The 18,216-nt window shown below is 42.6% G+C and overlaps 2 protein-coding genes across 2 annotated transcripts; one reads left to right on the top strand and one right to left on the bottom strand.

Annotated features, from left to right (window-relative positions):
• Positions 1–1,572: 1,572 nt before the first annotated feature.
• fkbp2 (FKBP prolyl isomerase 2) lies at positions 1,573–3,473 on the top strand. The gene is made up of 3 exons (XM_083767927.1): positions 1,573–1,916; positions 2,346–2,594; positions 2,955–3,473. Exons 1-2 carry the CDS (start codon positions 1,654–1,656, stop codon positions 2,551–2,553), a joined length of 471 nt encoding a protein of 156 aa, XP_083624053.1. The 5' UTR covers positions 1,573–1,653; the 3' UTR covers positions 2,554–2,594; positions 2,955–3,473.
• Positions 3,474–4,959: 1,486 nt separating this feature from the next.
• LOC310860768 (sodium/myo-inositol cotransporter-like) lies at positions 4,960–7,044 on the bottom strand (the record flags this gene model as incomplete). Its single annotated transcript, XM_083767925.1, has 1 exon — positions 4,960–7,044. The coding sequence occupies one exon, from the start codon at positions 7,042–7,044 to the stop codon at positions 4,960–4,962; it is 2,085 nt and encodes a 694-aa protein (XP_083624051.1).
• Positions 7,045–18,216: the final 11,172 nt, after the last annotated feature.

The raw sequence follows: 18,216 nt of genomic DNA, 5'->3' as shown, positions 1-18,216 counted from the left end.
CAGAGACTAAATTAACAATGTTTTTTGTGTTTCGTGTTACCTGCCTGTGATATGCCTTGCTGTAAACCAAATCGCCCCTCTGGGACAAACAAATAAATGAACCTGAACAAATTTGCGATGGCCTGCAGCCCGACAGTGTGTCACAGGTTCAATTCCCAAGCCCGACAGACTTTACTGCGTGTCACTCAGTCTCTGGCTCTTTCCCCGTTTCCTGTCACACTCAACTGAACTATCTGAATAAAGGCAGGAAAGCACAAAAAATATAAAACAAAAGCATGTCATTTGTTGCACGTAGAAGAGAAACTATTCAGCTATATATTGTTTTACTTGTTTGTATTAACAGTTTTATATGATCAATAGTTTATACAGTCAGTGGGCAAACACGCATGTGCACGCACACACACACTGTGACACACACACACACCTGGATGTTAACACAAAATACATTTGACAAATCATCTCATTTGTGGACAATAAATATTTTCTTTGCAAACCGAATAATAAATATCCCCTTGTCACAATTTGAAGGCATTGGTGGGGAATAATCAGAATATGGGACTTTCTTTACACTTTGTGACAAACTGCTTAGTGTGAAATGCCTGTTACAGTAACTTACAGGCAGGTTGGACATTCGGGATTTCCCTAGCCGTAGGCTATAGTCTACTTCTGTTTGGACTTCAATTCAATATGGCTTACTAACCAAATCAGTCAGTGTAAAATGTAAATTGATTGATGGTAATAATATGATATCCAACTTTGAAATAGCTTATCTTACTATCTTGTTTCATGGCTATGAATCAGTCCCGTCTGAAAGATTGTAAAATACAGATATCACAAAATGATGGGGTCTTGGTTTATCTTTTTTAATCCAGTCCAGAATCCAGATAATTCATTTTCAATCCCATCACCATCAGATGTCCATACATCCACAGTCCACCTATGAAATGTGGATGTGACATATATCTCCTCATTTCTTGATCTCCCTGGAGCCGTCTTTCCAACCATCCTTGACTTCTTTAACAAATGTCTCTTTGACTCTTTTGAATCTACTCGCAAAATCGCCCATGTCCCCGTGCTGAGTCGTCGTTTGGGCTTCTTCTCGAGCGTGCCGCATCGTGTCCGATCTCAAGACCCGCTCCGATGCGTCTCTGCCGGCTATTTGAGCCTTGGTAATGGCGTACGCGGTGATCTGGGCCGCCCTGCGGATCGGACGTGACTCGGCAAGCTTCTCGATGATGGCAGGATTGTTGAGGAAACTGAATAACATACGAATGATGGCCATTTTCACCCCCGGGTCAAACTCGTTATTAGCACAAGTTAGCCCCGGTGTTGATCAGGAACGTCTTTTTATCCCCCCTGAAAATGACAAAAACCCATGACATTACCCAATGCACAGATGATTATATTGACTTGATCTCTGTTCGATTTAACGAAGGACATTTATTTTAATGTGCACTTAACTTACTTAACTTACGTGGTTGGGGTGACCGCTATCCGGAGCAAGCTACATAACAGTCCACTTTGACAGTGTTTCACTACGGGAGTATTTGAGAGCTGGACCAACTGACCTAGATCCGTTTTTTCACCAGGCTAAAGCGAGTCACTTCCCTTTCTCGTTTCTCGCTCAATAAAGCTCGTGTAATCGTGCCGTGTATGTATCAAGAGATAAAACACTCAAAAACATCCTTACTAAAGACTGCAGCGATGCGGGTGTGTTTATTGCTCGCCGTGACGTTGGCGTCAATACTCGGGCCGCTGAGCGTCAGCGGAGCCGACAAGAAGAAGCTGCAGATCGGCATCAAGAAGAGAGTGGACAACTGCCCCGTCAAGTCCCGCAAGGGAGACGTGCTCAACATGCACTACACGGGCAAGCTGGAGGACGGCACGGAGTTCGACAGCAGCATCCCCAGGAACAGGCCAGTGGTTTAAAGTAACTAAGCACACATTTACTTTAAGTACTGTCTGCACTTAAGTACAAGGTATTTGTACTTTACTTGAGTAATTCCAATTTTCACTGCTTTTACTCAGGTTGTACACTCTTGACTACATCTCAGAGACAAATGTATATTTACTCCAATACAATTATTATAAAACGTTAGTTACTTTGTACATTTTATTTATTATACTAAACATTAACCATATGCATTTGAAAATAGCTGTTCTACAAAGATCTGAGCTATTTTCAAACGATTTTTATATATTTGAAAAGATCCATAATGAGTACTTTTACTCAAGTGCATTTTGAATTCCGCACTTAACAGTTATTACTAGTATTTATATTTGCAGTATTGATACTTTTTACTTAAGAAAAACAATTGAGTACCTTTTTTCCACCACCGGGACAGGCCGTTCACCTTCACGCTGGGCACGGGCCAGGTGATCAAAGGCTGGGACCAGGGCCTGCTGGGCATGTGCGAGGGAGAGAAGAGGAAGCTGGTCATCCCGTCAGAGCTGGGCTACGGAGACCGAGGCGCTCCTCCCAAGATCCCCGGAGGAGCCACGCTCATCTTCGAGGTGGAGCTGCTCAGCATCGAGAGGAGATCAGACCTCTGATGATTGAAGAGCATAGATGTTGGCAAGGCTGCTTCAAAAATGTAATTGATTAAACTAATTAGTTAGTAGTACCCTCCTACTAGAATGTATACAGTACCCTAATCTGATTACTTTCAGTGAGTTTTGGATTGTTTAGAATTAGATTACTTTGCTATAAAAATAAAATAAATTAAAATGTAATTATTTAGCCAATATTTATGAACAAAGATTCTTAACATACGGTATGTGGTTTTGGACCATTCATGTCATCACTCTTTTTATTTCACCACCTTATTTGACCAACTTCTTGGTGTCGGAAAAAACTGCGATTGAGTTGACATTCATGCTGTCCATAGATTGAAAGTATATTGATATTCTTTGTTGTACAGCATACTTTTTCAACTGTACTAATTGTCTTCCAGATTCCAGGGGGTGCTGGGAGTACATGAACCTCTGAAGTCTCCTGGGAATGGAGTTTGGCGTTCCTCGCTGAACTACGATTCTCCCCACTACTGGCTTTGTTTTGATTTAGGATTGGATGGATGACTTTTTGTTTGTTTGTTTTTTTATTGGGTAAACTTGAGATATTGATACAAGAACTGACAGTAAGCCCAAGCTAAACATGAGTACAAGTGATATACTTACATTTCCTAGTGATCATTGTGAACCGCTCCCTTTACATTAAATTTAAGTAGGCATTGTTTTCACTGTGTTTTTTTAATCGGGTATATTACATTACATTTCTATAATTTTTTGCACAAATGCAGTTTATATTGGATTTGTAAAGGCAACAAGTGCACTCAAGCAGGTGACAGGATTGGTGTCAGTTGTTCACTGTTCAGTTAAGAATTATTGAATTCTAATAAAAGAAATTGGCCTTATGAGAAAGTAACAGTTGTATGTTTATTTCAGCAACAACAAAACAAAGTTTAGTTAAGTTCTTTCGTTTTTCGGTGTTTCACAAATATATGTCTCAAGCTGCCTCCTATATGGGCCTATGGCTGTATGTGTTTGCTATGTCACACCACATTCCTTACATGGTTTCTTCCATTCCATCACCCCAATAAGTGGGAATTACAGTGACGTGTTTACACTTTCCAATTGGCTCACTATTACTAACATTTCACAGCTTGTACACACACCACTCGTGTTTTTCTTTTTTACAGCGTGGCTCTGAAAGAGGTAGCCATCTGAGTCTGTGACTGTCAGTGTCTGGAGCTAATCTTGTTAACCCAATCAACCAAATTAACGTAGATTCCCACTAAACTTAGTTCACATACCTGGGGCGACTGTGGCTCAAGAGGTAGAGCAGGTCGTTCGAATCCCGGCTCCTCCTGTCTACATGTCGAAGTGTCCTTGGGCAAGACACTGAACCCCAAATTGCTCCCGATGTGCTGGTTGGTACTTTGCATGACTTCCACTGCAATCGGTGTATGAATGTGTGTGTGAATGGGTGAATGTAATGCACAATCTATGTAAAGCACCTTGGATAAAGGCGCTATATAAATGCACCATTTAACATTTACATATCGTTGCTGTCGGTTAGAAACTCCATATTCTAACTTTTGTGGTAGACGATCCACAAGCTCGGAATGGAGCTTGACTATTCAAATGTGCGCTTTCAGAGTCAAACCATCTTGAAACCTTGCCGAAATATGGAGTCATTGATGCATCATAATAAAGGACATTTTGTCTACAGGGAGTGAAGACTCTGCATCAAGAACATTTTTGCACAGACACTATTCTTGATTAACTTTGCGTCACCAGTCTTTCCACCTCGGAGGAAAGCCTAGTTTGTGTTACAAAATTGCCGTGTGAACCGGTCTGTAGCGGATGATATCCATCATCTATGGCTTATACCTGTAAAATGATTGGCCTGAGGCCTGGTATCAAAGCACAGATTTCAGAATGTTTCAGTAGATTGTGCAGGAAGAATGTGAACACACACCAACATTTGTCAGTCTCAATGAAGCTTTACAAGATATTTTTAAAGGATACATTTCAGTCATTAAATCAGTAGAATAAATTCCCAATTAGAGAACTACTATTATAAAATGTAAATATTACAAAAAACATTGAAATGTTACAGCTGCAACTTAATGGAATGTGAAGGGAGGGAGCTTTAAACAGAAAACGTATGAGATTCATTATACAAAATTGGGTAAAAGCATATGTCCAATAAGGCAAATATTTAAGTCACTTAAAGTACAACACCATAAAAACTAATCCCAGTAGATATTCTTTGGTACGTCAGTCCCAATGAAGCTTTATAGTCACACAGAACTTAATTCAAATACATAATCAAATGTAAATATTACAGCTTGTCAAATCTTTGAAAATGCAACTGTTTGACAATAACACGTACCCCTCCTCAACTTCTAATACTGTACCAAACCAATCTGCCCATTAGTCCAGTGTTGGACAAAACTATAATGAGAAGTAAACATACATGAAGATTCCCAATGAGCAGATAAGTAGCAGGCCCAGATTTAGTAGCAGTTTAATTCTGGGAGGCTCATACAGCCTGTCCATAATAACCCTCTCATCCTCCTTGCTTCCCTTTGGTGTGGTGGTCTGTGCTCCCTCCTTGTACCCACAAAACCAACTGATAAGACTCAGACCCATGCCACGCTTTCCTTCCTCATCCTTGATCAGCTCTGCCTGCGAATTACCAATCTGTTGTCCAGGGGTGGTTGCCGCTGTTGTCTCTGTGCTAGCTGGGTCAAGATCAGTGGATGGGACCGGGAGCTTGATGTCGACACCATCTAGACACGTCTCATCCAGGGGAAGATCTTCATGGTTTTCATTACGATTGCTCTTCTCGATGTCATCTTGATCCTTGAGGGGAACCCTTTCAATGTTGTGCAGCCCCCACAAAGTAGTGGTGCGAACCTGCTCTTTATCTGGTGGGGGGGTGCAGAGACTGACCACCACAGCGACAATCCCTGACGCCCAAAACAAGCCTGCTGCCACATACATGTAATGGACATGTGTGATGAAGGAAGGCCTATCATCTGGTTGATCACAGAGAGGCTCACGGTAGATAAATGCCAGGATCAGTCGCAGAGTACCTAGTGTGAATCCTGTCATGCCTCCCCAGAATGCACCTGTTTCGTTACAGCGTTTCCAGAACACACCCAGTAGGAAGAGGGCAGCGATAGGTGGAGTGAGGTAGCCAGTTACTTCCTGTATGTAGAGGTACATCTGCCCGCCCTGCATTTCAATGATGAGAGGGACCCAGGCAATGCTAATGGCCACCATAAACACCACAAACAGTCGGCCCACAACCAGTAGTTCCCTCTGGGACGCACCTTTTCGAGCACTCTGGTAGATGTCCAGGGTGAATATGGTGCTGGCGCTGTTGAAGATGGAGTCTAAATCACTCATCAGGGCAGCAATCATGACTGCCATCATCAGCCCCCTCAGACCCACAGGCATCACAGACATGACCAGACGTGGATAGGCGATGTTAGAGCAACCAGCCCGAGAGCCACACACTGCCAAGCAGTGCTCTGGCCCAATGCAGGCAATCTCATCTGTGAATAGGATCCGGGAAATCATACCTGGAATGACAATTATAAACATGGGCAGGACTTTAAGAAATCCAGCCAGGAGTGTGGAGCCCTTGGCATGAGCAATGTTCTTTGCTGCAAGTACTCTCTGGACAATGACCTGGTCAGCACACCAGTACCAGATGGAAGCCGGCGTTTGGCCAAGAAGGAACCCTGGCCAAGGCATGTCTTCGTCTAGAGGTCCACGAAGCATGTGCAGAGCATTAGGCTTGGGCTCGATGCGGCAGGAGTGAGAATATGTGAAGTTTCCACTGGCCACGATAGCAGAAACATTGGGGACAGCCTGCATGTACTTTGTCCGAACACCCTCCAGCCCACCCACCTTAACAAGGCTGATCGCAATCAAGCTGAGGGATCCACCAATAATCAAAACTGCCTGAAGAGCATCTGTGTACATTACTGCCACAAGTCCACCAGTTACTGTGAGCAGCGCAGTCATACCAATCAGAAAAAGAATGGACAGATAAAGGTTCCAACCCAGTGACTCCTGAATGAACAGAGCTCCAGCATACAAGTTTACAGATATTTTGGTAAACATGTAGAGCAATAAAGACAAGGCAGCAAAGTAAACCTTCAGCCTGTTGCCTCCAAAGCGTTTGGACAGATACTCCGGCATGGTGTAGACCCCTGAGTGAATGTACACAGGGATGAACACCCAGCCTAGTAGCTGCAGTAGTAGAAGTGCGTTGAACTCGAATGCTCCTACAGCAAAGCCACTTGCAGCTGCTGATCCAGCCATGCATATGAAATGTTCACTGCCGATGTTGCTGACAAAAAGTGATGCTCCAATCACCATCCATGTCATAGAGCGCCCAGCCAGGAAGTAGCCACTTACAGTTCTGCGATTGGCCTTCCACATGGCAAAAAACCCGATGCCTAGCACCAGCACAAAATAAAGTGCCACGACAGCAATGTCAGCTGGCTCCATTCCAGGAGCCATTTTTACAGATTACCGTTAAGGAAAAAATAAATGTTCACAACTGCTTGAAGGCATGTAAAAAAAGACATTTGTGATTTTATAAAAAGAAAAGGAAAAGAACACAGTTGAAGTGCCCTTGAGCAAGGCAGTGAGGCACTGCACCCCCGACTGCTCCAGTAGAGATGCTCAGTGGCCAAACAGTACTGTGGTTGCACTGGTGTGTGTGTGTGTGTGTGTGTGTGTGTGTGTGTGTGTGTGTGTGTGTGTGTGTGTGTGTGTGTGTGTGTGTGTGTGTGTGTGTGTGTCTTATGTGCAGGGCCTTGCTGAAAATGAGCTACTGCCCTGGGTAAAAGAAAAGAGCAAAGGAAATGTTCGTCTTTTGTTTTCTGTTGAGGATGCTGCAGGCCTCTAGTACACTCTAGATTCAGAACATTTCCTGCAAGACAGCGAAGACAAATACAAGATCTCATTAGTACCTTAAAGTATTAGCTGAGGCTTTCACCGTCAGTATTTCTGAATATTGCAATTGCTTCTCATATTGACATGTAGCCTACTTGAGAGAACAATAGTATTATGCAATGATGTTTGAAGAGGTCTTCAGGTTTATGTAATATTTACATTTTATTTTTGACAATTTGACAGCTTCCTGCCTCAGAGTTTGGCAGTTGCAGTTCCAGACTCTATAACATTCAGAGTATTGTCTAATAGTTGTCTGGCTACGTGACACTACATTCTAAAGTTCCAACAGGTGTCTGGTCCTGTTCTCAAATTGAGGGTGAAACTGTCTGGTTCTGGGAATAAAGTCACTCACCAGTTCAGTGTAGCCATACAGTCTTAATACAGTCTAGGCCTGACTCTGCAGAAGGCCCTCACTACTCACTAGTCACCACTGCTCTGCTCTGCTCTGCGTGGTGTTGTGTGATCTGTGATGAGATAAGGGGACTCTGCTGGTACTCTTTAGCCAAAACTGGTGGCATATATTTATTTCCTGCATGGAGTGCATAGAAAAACAATGCATCAGCATTGGGTCCCCAGCTATGAATAGAGTGAGTGACTTAATGCAGTATATAGTTTATTTATACAATAATATAGTAGACTAGTTATTATTGTATTTAAGATGGATGTTACAGTTCATTCTATTACATTGATTATATTCTGGCCGTCTAATGCAGTTGTAGGCAATAGGTGACCCATATGGGCCAGAACTGGCCCGCCAGCGATACTATCTGGCCCAGTAAATTATGTACACTGACTGTATGTCCAAATAGAGAATCTATAACCTCACCTGAAGAATGCTTTTATCAATGCTGAGAGCCTGAGAGTGTATGACATTAGGCAGGTGTTTCACATTGTTTCTCTCCATATCAAGACCTTGAACTCCTACAGTATGCTATGAAAGAGCTTGTTTATCTCTCTTCAAAAGTCTAGGCCCACTTTTTATAATTTAGTTATAATAAGTTATAAAGTTATTATATAATGTATAGGCTATCCCCCTTTTTTATATCCGGGGGCTTATCAGACTTATCAGATCCTATTAACAAACCTTTCAGATATATTCATTTCCCCATAACTATAAAACCATGCAATTTCACTTAAGCAAATCAACTGTTGTTGGAATAAAGTCACCCACCGGTTCCTGTAGCCAGTCTGCGTCTGACTGCGCACGGCCCTCAGTAGTCACTACCTTATGTTGTGTTGGCCAAGGGGACTCTGGTGATTCTCTGGTGCTGTATTTATTTCCTGCATGGATTGCACAGAAAACACCATTAAACCCACTCTGGCTTTTTAGATTTTAGCCATTATTTTATACACATACATAATTTATACAAAAATACTCCAGTAAAGTTTTTTTTTAAATCACACCTGTGTGAACTGAGTGGTGCAACTTTCAGGTGCTGAACAAAAAGATACGTACAGGAGAAGTAGTCCGCACACTGTTTCGTAGCTCCCACAGGAAATGTATTTATTTAGTCACAGAGTGTATTACACACACAGGGAACACATGACGTGACCGGAAGACATAGAAGGAACAGAACGTAATATGATAAGGATATAAGGATGACCTCATACTGTAGGAATTTCACAGATGCATCTCGTATCAATAATGAACATGATAAATAGGACAACAAGATGTGTCTCCTTTCAAGTACATACCGGTATTAGGCATCATTAGATTACCGTTTACCTTTGGGTTGTGGACCAATTTTTGTAGATCTGCTATTTTCAGTAGTTTCGTCCGGGAAAAAACGTCACATTTTTCTTTTAGGTCTTTGTAGAGCTAAAACGTTTGGGACCCACCAATTAATAGCTATTCATAACGACTTTTATACTTGTCTAAAAATATATGTTAATGACATTTAGGAGCTTTAGAACACTTTCCTGGGGGTCTTTATGTGTGTAATATGTGGTTTTAGATATTTTAGATTGTATCAGTGAGCCCAGTGTCTCTGATGTCATGGACACTGGGATCACTTACTTCCTGGACTACATGTGTACTCAGTAAGACAGACCTCCCCTATCCACAAGGAGGAGCAGTGCACCAAAGTATTTTGGGAATTGTAGTCCAGGAAGGAAGTGAGACCAGTGTCCATGACATCAGAGACACTGGGCTCACTGCTACAATCTAAAATATCTAAAACCACATATTACACACATAAAGACCCCCGGGAAAGTGTTCTAAAGCTTCTAAACGTCATTAACATATATTTTTTTGCAAAAAGGGTGAAGTGTCCCTTTAAGATTATACTACCTGTATGGAGTCCATAGAAAACAATGCATTCGGTTAAGACCAGTGGTGTAAGTAACTAAGTACATTTACTTTAATTACTACTAATTTTGATTTACTTCAATTTACTTTAAGTAAAATATTGTACTTTTTGACTCCATTACAATTATTAGAAAACTTTAGTTACTGTACTAGTTACTTTGTAGATTTGGATTATTGTAAAACATACACACATGAACCACTTCAGCCCTTTATGAACTTTGGCTATTTGAAAACTACCAATCTGCAAGCTCACAACGTGTCACATTGTGTTGTGAGCTTGTAGATCTGCTATTTTCCAAAATATTTCTATACTTTTGGTACTTTAAGTATATTTTGATGTTTATGTACTTTTACTCAAGTACATTTGTAATTCTAGACAGAGTTCTACATTGCAGTATTGATACTTTAATTTAACTACAAAATGTAGTACTTTTACCACCACTGGTTAAGACGTCAGCACAGCAGCACATGTCTGTGACATAGACTGTAAAGAAATATGGACAAAGCGTTCCCCGGGTCTAACAGGTCTGTGATAAAGAAATATAAAAATAAAATGAGGACAAGCAATGAAACTTGTGCTATAGTCACTGTCACTGTGTAGCTATACTGCTACAAATAAACAACCAAAAGGTTCGCTTAAATACTCAATTTTAGGCAAAATTATTATACAACATATACCTCTATAACCTCACCTCACAGTTTAAAGTGCATTTGCAATTTTAAACAACTTAGAAAACGAAATGAGCTCTGAACAGACTCACCTTCCCCGCAGTCGGCCATGAACAGAGTGAGGATGGAAGGGAGTGGCAGGCTAAAGACATCAAAGCAACGCATTCAGGTTGACAACATCATTACAGCAAGAGGTCCTCCTCCACTTTTGGTCCCTCCTAGTTCCCTTCCTTATCAACTGACATTTTCAGGCAGCAAGGTTTTCTCCTCTTGACTCTCTGCATGTCTCAACGATTGGACGGACGAGACTCCCAGGTTCCCTATGAACTCTGAAGTCGAATGGAGTTTGTGCCATTTGACTCATCTGGCCTACTGAGGGTTTCCTGTTCTTCTTTAGGGCACAGTTGCTTGTTTCCTTTTCCTGGGTTGCTCCGGACTTTATGATGATTGACCAAAGCAAGGCTCCACAGAGCTGAGCATAACGGAGCCTTGCAAAGCTCTGATTACCACCATGGTGTAGTTCCAGCCTAAGAGGGGAGAGAAGAGAATGAGGGCATCTCTGCATCTCAAAAGATATTGAACTGATCCCTGACCCCCAGACCCACCTGCACATATCCTCACACAATTCCATCTGTAGCTCCACCACTCTGCATTCATGTAATGGTAGATGACACATTAGTCGACAAATAAAACACAGAAGCACGCACGCACGCACGCATGCACGCACGCACGCACGCACGCACGCACGCACGCACGCACACACACACACACACACACACACACACACACACACACACACACACACACACACACACACACACACACACGCACACGCACACGCACACGCACACACTGCCATCACCACCACATGTAGCCTACACACCAAATCATAACTGGCAGCTGACACATGCAAACACTCACCAGAGGGCAGTGCAAACATGTCAAAGGACTCTCCAGCCTCCAGCAGAGGCCAAAGATGTGACCAGGGGACCTTTATGGCTGAAGATGGTGACTGTGGGAAGGAATGTCAAACAGTAGCCCAGACCTACAGAAAGGGAAGATGAAGACTTTTCAGTGCTGTTTTAATGGAATTAATCAGCAGGACAAACTTATTTCACACGTATTCCATTGCATTGTGCTATATTATGGAGTACAGAGAGAGAATATTTACCGCTTCGCCTTCTCCTCATTAAGTGTGCAATAAGGTGGGCAATGATTTAATGCTATAGTGAAACAGAGATTAGGGGGGGGGGGGCGGGGGTGTTACAATCTGTTATCTTACTCGAAAACAAATTTGTTTTTACACCTCCTGTGATGTGACTGTTCTGACAATAGTCGATGCTGCATGCCCTCAGACCACGTACAGTCAACCAGTCATTAAACATATTGGAACAGTAGGTGGCGCCATTCGACTTCATTTTCACATAAAAACAAAACGACCAGGAAGAATAACTTGACCTACCGGAAGTTATTGTTGTTACAGCAGTTACTGGGCTCCGTCTTTTGAGCTAATTTAGAACTTCCTGTCTGAGAGCTAGCTAATTTAAGACATCCGGTTGCCTTCAGAATAAAATAAGGTTATTTAATTAATAATTATTACATTACATTATTAGTATTATTATTACATTACAGTTATTGTAAAGACACACATTATGTTTCTGTGTAAAAATAAGTAATTAAATAACATCAAAAAGTTATCTAAATGGATAAATGCTATTCACTGGAGTGAATATTCTATTATATTCTAAAAACGACTTATAAATCCTAAAGCCTTGTCTATACTTCACTGTGCAACGGTCCTATGCTGGACAATAGCAGATATGCAAACTCACAGCACATCTCATTCAAGACACTGAACTTGCAGATCTGCCATTTTTGAACACACTATAAAGTTAACCATTTATCATGCTGCTCTACGTGGCACTGCATTCTGTGACATTAAACCAAATGGCATTTTCCACTCTATGACACTACTGTTCTACATTTTTGTCTAATAAAATAGGCTATTAATTGAATCAATCAAACTGCATTAACTAACAGAGATACTACTAACCAAGCTATCCATGTCAACATGCTCTATAGGAGTCTCAATAACAGGTATAAGTAACGTTTAATGTTTAGTAATTTTAATGTAGCAGAAGAGGCCATTCATTGAACAGAGTTTTGCACAATTTTAACATCCCAGATCGATTGAAATATGAATCTACTGTGCTGTGCTACACCATGATATATTAAGAGTACAATAACATTCCATTGTGAATAAAAACGTATTAACCACAGTGTAATGCTAAAGGTTTCATCACAGGGCTGTCTGCTTCATGTAATATCATTAAAAGTGTTGTTGGTGACAGTTATATGAGTTGGTAGCCCTGGAACATGACTGCCATGATAATACGAGGGTCATGTTTACAGGGCTAATGAGTTGGAAGCATTAAGACCCATTTTAACCCTCAATGGCTTCCTTTCTGACAAATAACGTTATTGTAAAAAAAGAAAAAGATTCACGCGTTCATATGTAGCTATTTTGCATTAGAAGCGGATGGGACCAAGGGACCCGGATGTAACGTAGGGGCAATATGACTACAATATGACTACAATAGATTCCCGGTTAAATCTCGCGGGCGTGGCCTCACACCGGAAGGAAGTGCCGCCGCCCTCAAATACGGAAGAGACGCGTGGAGGTAGGTTTGGTCAGTGTTTGTTTGGAAGTGCCACGTCACCATCGGTCTTCGGAGCAAGTAAGTGATAAATGTTATTTAATACTTAACGCTGTTGTTGTTTGTGTGTTCAAACGTCTATCACTTGAAGTTACTTGTTATGATGTTTATATATGATGTTTGTACGAAACTGTAAAACAGTGTTTCAGTAGCCGAATGGTTAGTGTCGAAGGTTTATAAACAACTATGCCCGGCCTCAATGTTTACTAACCGTCGACAGTACCCACTCGACTACCGAAACACGGCTTTAAAGAGTAGTATTTACATATCTAAACACAACAAGTAACTTCAAAAGTGATAACATGTTTGAGCCACGGACCACCATTTCACATTAATAGACTCTCACAATGGTGGTCAGTGGCTCAAATGGGTCTGAGAGACTAGATGGCCTCAAATGTTGGTCCGTGGCTCAAACGCTGAATAAATAATCGACTAGAGGTGAGAAGAGTATTGTCTGGTAGGTAAAAGGACAAACATTCTGTGAAAATTGGCACGAAGCAACAAACATTCTTTGAAATTGGTGGGAAACGATCCCGGGCACTCATGTTAACAAAGCTCAGTCACTAACCACTATCGCTATGCTACAATCAGCATTATAAAATCCAAGGATCAAAAGTAGCAATCTTCTACATTCTCTAATTGTGTAGTTTTTTGGAAATTAAGCAGATGCTTAACAACAATTGAACTATTGAGAGTGTAAAGATCTACTATTGGGGTCAATTTGGTTACCTAAATTAAATTGCTCTGTATTGTGACAGTAATCATTGCTATAGAGTGTGTGTTCAGTAACAGTGTTAAATAGCTCTATAGTGTGACAGTAATCATTGCTATAGTGTGTGTTCAGTAACAGTGTTAAATAGCTCTATAGTGTGACAGTAATCATTGCTATAGTGTGTGTTCAGTAACAGTGTTAAATAGCTCTATAGTGTGACAGTAATCATTGCTATAGTGTGTGTTCAGTAACAGTGTTAAATAGCTCTATAGTGTGACAGTAATCATTGCTATAGTGTGTGTTCAGTAACAGTGTTAAATAGCTCTATAGTGTGACAGTAATCATTGCTATAGTGTGTGTTCAGTAACAGTGTTAAATAGCTCTATATTGTGACAAAATCATTGCTATAGTGTTTGTTCAGTAACAGAGGTCTCCCGGTCTCTCCAGTTTTTTGTTAAACACAGTCCCATAGTAACGGTACCTCTCATTCAGTCCCATTCACTCCCATTCACTTTTATTCACTCCCATTCAGTCACATAGTAACATTACACCCCATTCAGTCCCATTCACTCTCATCGTATCAGTCCCATAGTAACAGTACCTCCCATTCACTCCCATTCACTCAAATAGTATCAGTCCCATAGTAACAATACCTCCCATTCACTCCCATCCACTCCCATGCACTCCCATAGTATCAGTCCCATAGTAACAGTACCTCCCTTTCACTCCCATTCACTCCCATAGTATCAGTAACTCCCATTATCTTGCAACACAGCAGCCAAGTATATGCAGAACACATATACACGCATTTGACACAAACAACAAGACAATTTACATACATAAAGACATGAAGACAAGAGCAATATCCACCGCTTAGATTATCCTGTGGCTACTACAACTCCTGATTAAACCCTTTTCTATTTATTAAAGAGCTGGAGAGACAGGAATATTCCTGTTACTGAACACACACTATAGCAATTATTACTGTCACAATAACTTTGTACTTTTGCTACTGATGTTTGTGTGCAACATTTGAGCTGGTGTCAAGTCACCTTAATTCAAGTGATAGATTATATACAGGGGCATGCCATATGGTCTACCTGCACAGCCTTTGTGATTACTGGTAGATCACAATGTACCTTTTGGGCACCCCTGCAATACAGGATTCCTGTCCAGAATTGTTTTTTATTAAATATAGAGGGTTTAAGTGTAGGGTTTGTCATGTTGGTGTTCTCTATAACTTTTCGTCCTGGGCATGACGTTAAACTGTCCAGTGTAACTCCAAGTTACATGGGGTGGGTATGGTTTGAGAGTTTGTGATGCTCAGTTCTTTTTTTGCGTCTCGGTTCCTCAGGTGGAAGCTGCATAGTTGGGTTTTTGATGGGTTGGGTTTCAAGTGGCTGGTCGTTTGTTTAGATATTGAAAAGGAGGGGGGCGAGCGCGCTACCTTGTGGGAGGCCGTTCTTTTCGGCTTTCCATTTACTCCTCTGGTCATTTAACTGAACATAGAAGCGCCTGTTGTTGAGGAGGCTTTTCCTGACCATTGTGCGGTGTTGGACAGTGTCGTAGGCAGCAGAGAGATCTCTGAATGCTGCTCCAGTTATTTGTTTCCCCTCAAACCCATCCTCAATGTGTTGGGTGAGGTTGAGCTCTGTCCAGCACAGGAGCGGCTGGGACGGAAACCAGCTTGGTCTTTAGTCAGCTTGGTATCTATGAGTGGCAACAAGGCGTTGGAGTAGCAGCTTCTCATATAGCCTTGTAGGTGATGCAGAGGGAAATGGGTCGGTAGCTCTTTGTGGATAATGGGTCTATGCCAGGTTTAGGGATTGCAACCACGTTGGCCTTTTCCCAGACAGAAGGGATGGTTTTCTGTGCTATGCATGTGTTCAGCATCCCCACAAGCCAGGTCTTTGCGTTGGGTCCCAGGTGCTGTAACATTTCTGCCAGTAGGTCATCAATCCCTGCTGCTTTTCCGGGTTTCAACTTTCCCATTGCAGTTTCAAGTTCTTCTAGGTCGAAGGGTTTGGTTTGAGGGCTGGCTGATTGTGGTTGGTCTGATACCACTGTGCGATGGTATTCTCCTGTGGGTCGGTGGCGGTCTTGGTCACAACTGGTGGCCAACAGTTGTAACCAACACTGCCACCGACCCACATAGAATACCATCGCACAGTGGTATCAGACCAACCACAATCAGCCAGCCCTCAAACCAAACCCTTCGACTTAGAAGAACGTGAAACTGCAATGGGAAAGTTGAAACCCGGAAAAGCAGCAGGGATTGATGGCATACTGGCAGAAATGATACAGCACCTGGGACCTATCGCAAGGACCTGGCTTGTGGGGATGCTGAACACATGCATAGCACAGAAAACCATCCCTTCTGTTTGGAAAAAGGCTGGAGTAGTTGCAATCCCTAAACCTGGCAAAGACCCATTATCCCCGAAGAGCTACCGACCCATTTCCCTCCTCTGCATCACCTACAAGCTCTATGAGAGGCACTACAATTTCTGAACAGACTATATTTACATCAATATGTCTGGGTCCCCACCTACTCACTCAGGGTTGACGTGTCACACCTGCAGTGATGGGAGGGGCACCAAATGTGGTATTTTGATTGTTTAATGGGGGCACTCCCTTAGTATAAAAGTGTATGTTTTGTGTACACATGACCTGATGAAGATCAAATGGATCGAAACGCTGTCAGTATTTCAACAAAGAACGTCTTTCTTATACCTGTGGTGTGCGGGCTCCATCCAATACCTACACCAGTTGTGATGCAACAGAGTTTGCTGTGACCGTTGTGAATTATGGGTGGTGTGGTTTTTGCCAAGACGGTGGATTGTGGCCCATGCCTTCCTGCTGTTATTTGACATGTTGGTGTTCTCTATATCTTTTCGTCCTGGGCATGACGTTAAACTGTTCCGTTCGAGAGGACCAGCGACCCTCGAATGTAAACGGCCACGAAAGGAAATTATGTGTGTGTGAGGTGTTCTCTATAGGTTGGGTTTCAGGTGGTTGTATTGTAGTAACCTGACATTTCTTGGAGGGCACTTTCAAGGACAGACTCAATCTTCTGGAAGTCTGCTTGTTGGGTCGTAATGCAGAGGTTGTCGGCGTAGATGAAACGCTGGCATTAGGCATTGGGTAGTGGCTGGTCGTTTGTGTAGATATTGAAAAGGAGGGGGGCGAGCACGCTACCTTGTTGGAGGCCGTTCTTTTGGGCTTTCCATTTACTCCTCTGGTCATTTAACTGGACATAGAAGCGGCTGTTGTTGAGGAGGCTTTTCCTGACCATTGTGCGGTGTTGGACAGTGTCGTAGGCAGCAGAGAGATCTCTGAATCCTGCTCCAGTTATTTGTTTCCCCTCAAACCCATCCTCAATGTGTTGGGTGAGGTTGAGCTCTGTCCAGCACAGGAGCGGCTGGGACGGAAACCAGCTTGGTCTTTAGTCAGCTTGGTATCTATGAGTGGCAACAAGGCGTTGGAGTAGCAGCTTCTCATATAGCCTTGTAGGTGATGCAGAGGGAAATGGGTCGGTAGCTCTTTGTGGATAATGGGTCTTTGCCAGGTTTAGGGATTGCAACCACTTTGGCCTTTTCCCAGACAGAAGGGATGGTTTTCTGTGCTATGCATGTGTTCAGCATCCCCACAAGCCAGGTCTTTGCGTTGGGTCCCAGGTGCTGTAACATTTCTGCCAGTAGGTCATCAATCCCTGCTGCTTTTCCGGGTTTCAACTTTCCCATTGCAGTTTCAAGTTCTTCTAGGTCGAAGGGTTTGGTTTGAGGGCTGGCTGATTGTGGTTGGTCTGATACCACTGTGCGATGGTATTCTCCTGTGGGTCGGTGGCGGTCTTGGTCACAACTGGTGGCCAACAGTTGTAACCAACACCGCCACCGACCCACATAGAATACCATCGCACAGTGGTATCAGACCAACCACAATCAGCCAGCCCTCAAACCAAACCCTTCGACTTAGAAGAACGTGAAACTGCAATGGGAAAGTTGAAACCCGGAAAAGCAGCAGGGATTGATGGCATACTGGCAGAAATGATACAGCACCTGGGACCTATCGCAAGGACCTGGCTTGTGGGGATGCTGAACACATGCATAGCACAGAAAACCATCCCTTCTGTTTGGAAAAAGGCTGGAGTAGTTGCAATCCCTAAACCTGGCAAAGACCCATTATCCCCGAAGAGCTACCGACCCATTTCCCTCCTCTGCATCACCTACAAGCTCTATGAGAGGCACTACAATTTCTGAACAGACTATATTTACATCAATATGTCTGGGTCCCCACCTACTCACTCAGGGTTGACGTGTCACACCTGCAGT

Source organism: Protomyctophum parallelum, assembly GCF_964188405.1.
Source record: "Protomyctophum parallelum genome assembly, chromosome: 6".
In the NCBI taxonomy this organism is placed as follows: Eukaryota; Metazoa; Chordata; class Actinopteri; order Myctophiformes; family Myctophidae; genus Protomyctophum; species Protomyctophum parallelum.
The sequence above is the reverse complement of the archived record's forward strand: the minus strand, read 5'-3'. Positions and strand labels throughout refer to the sequence as shown.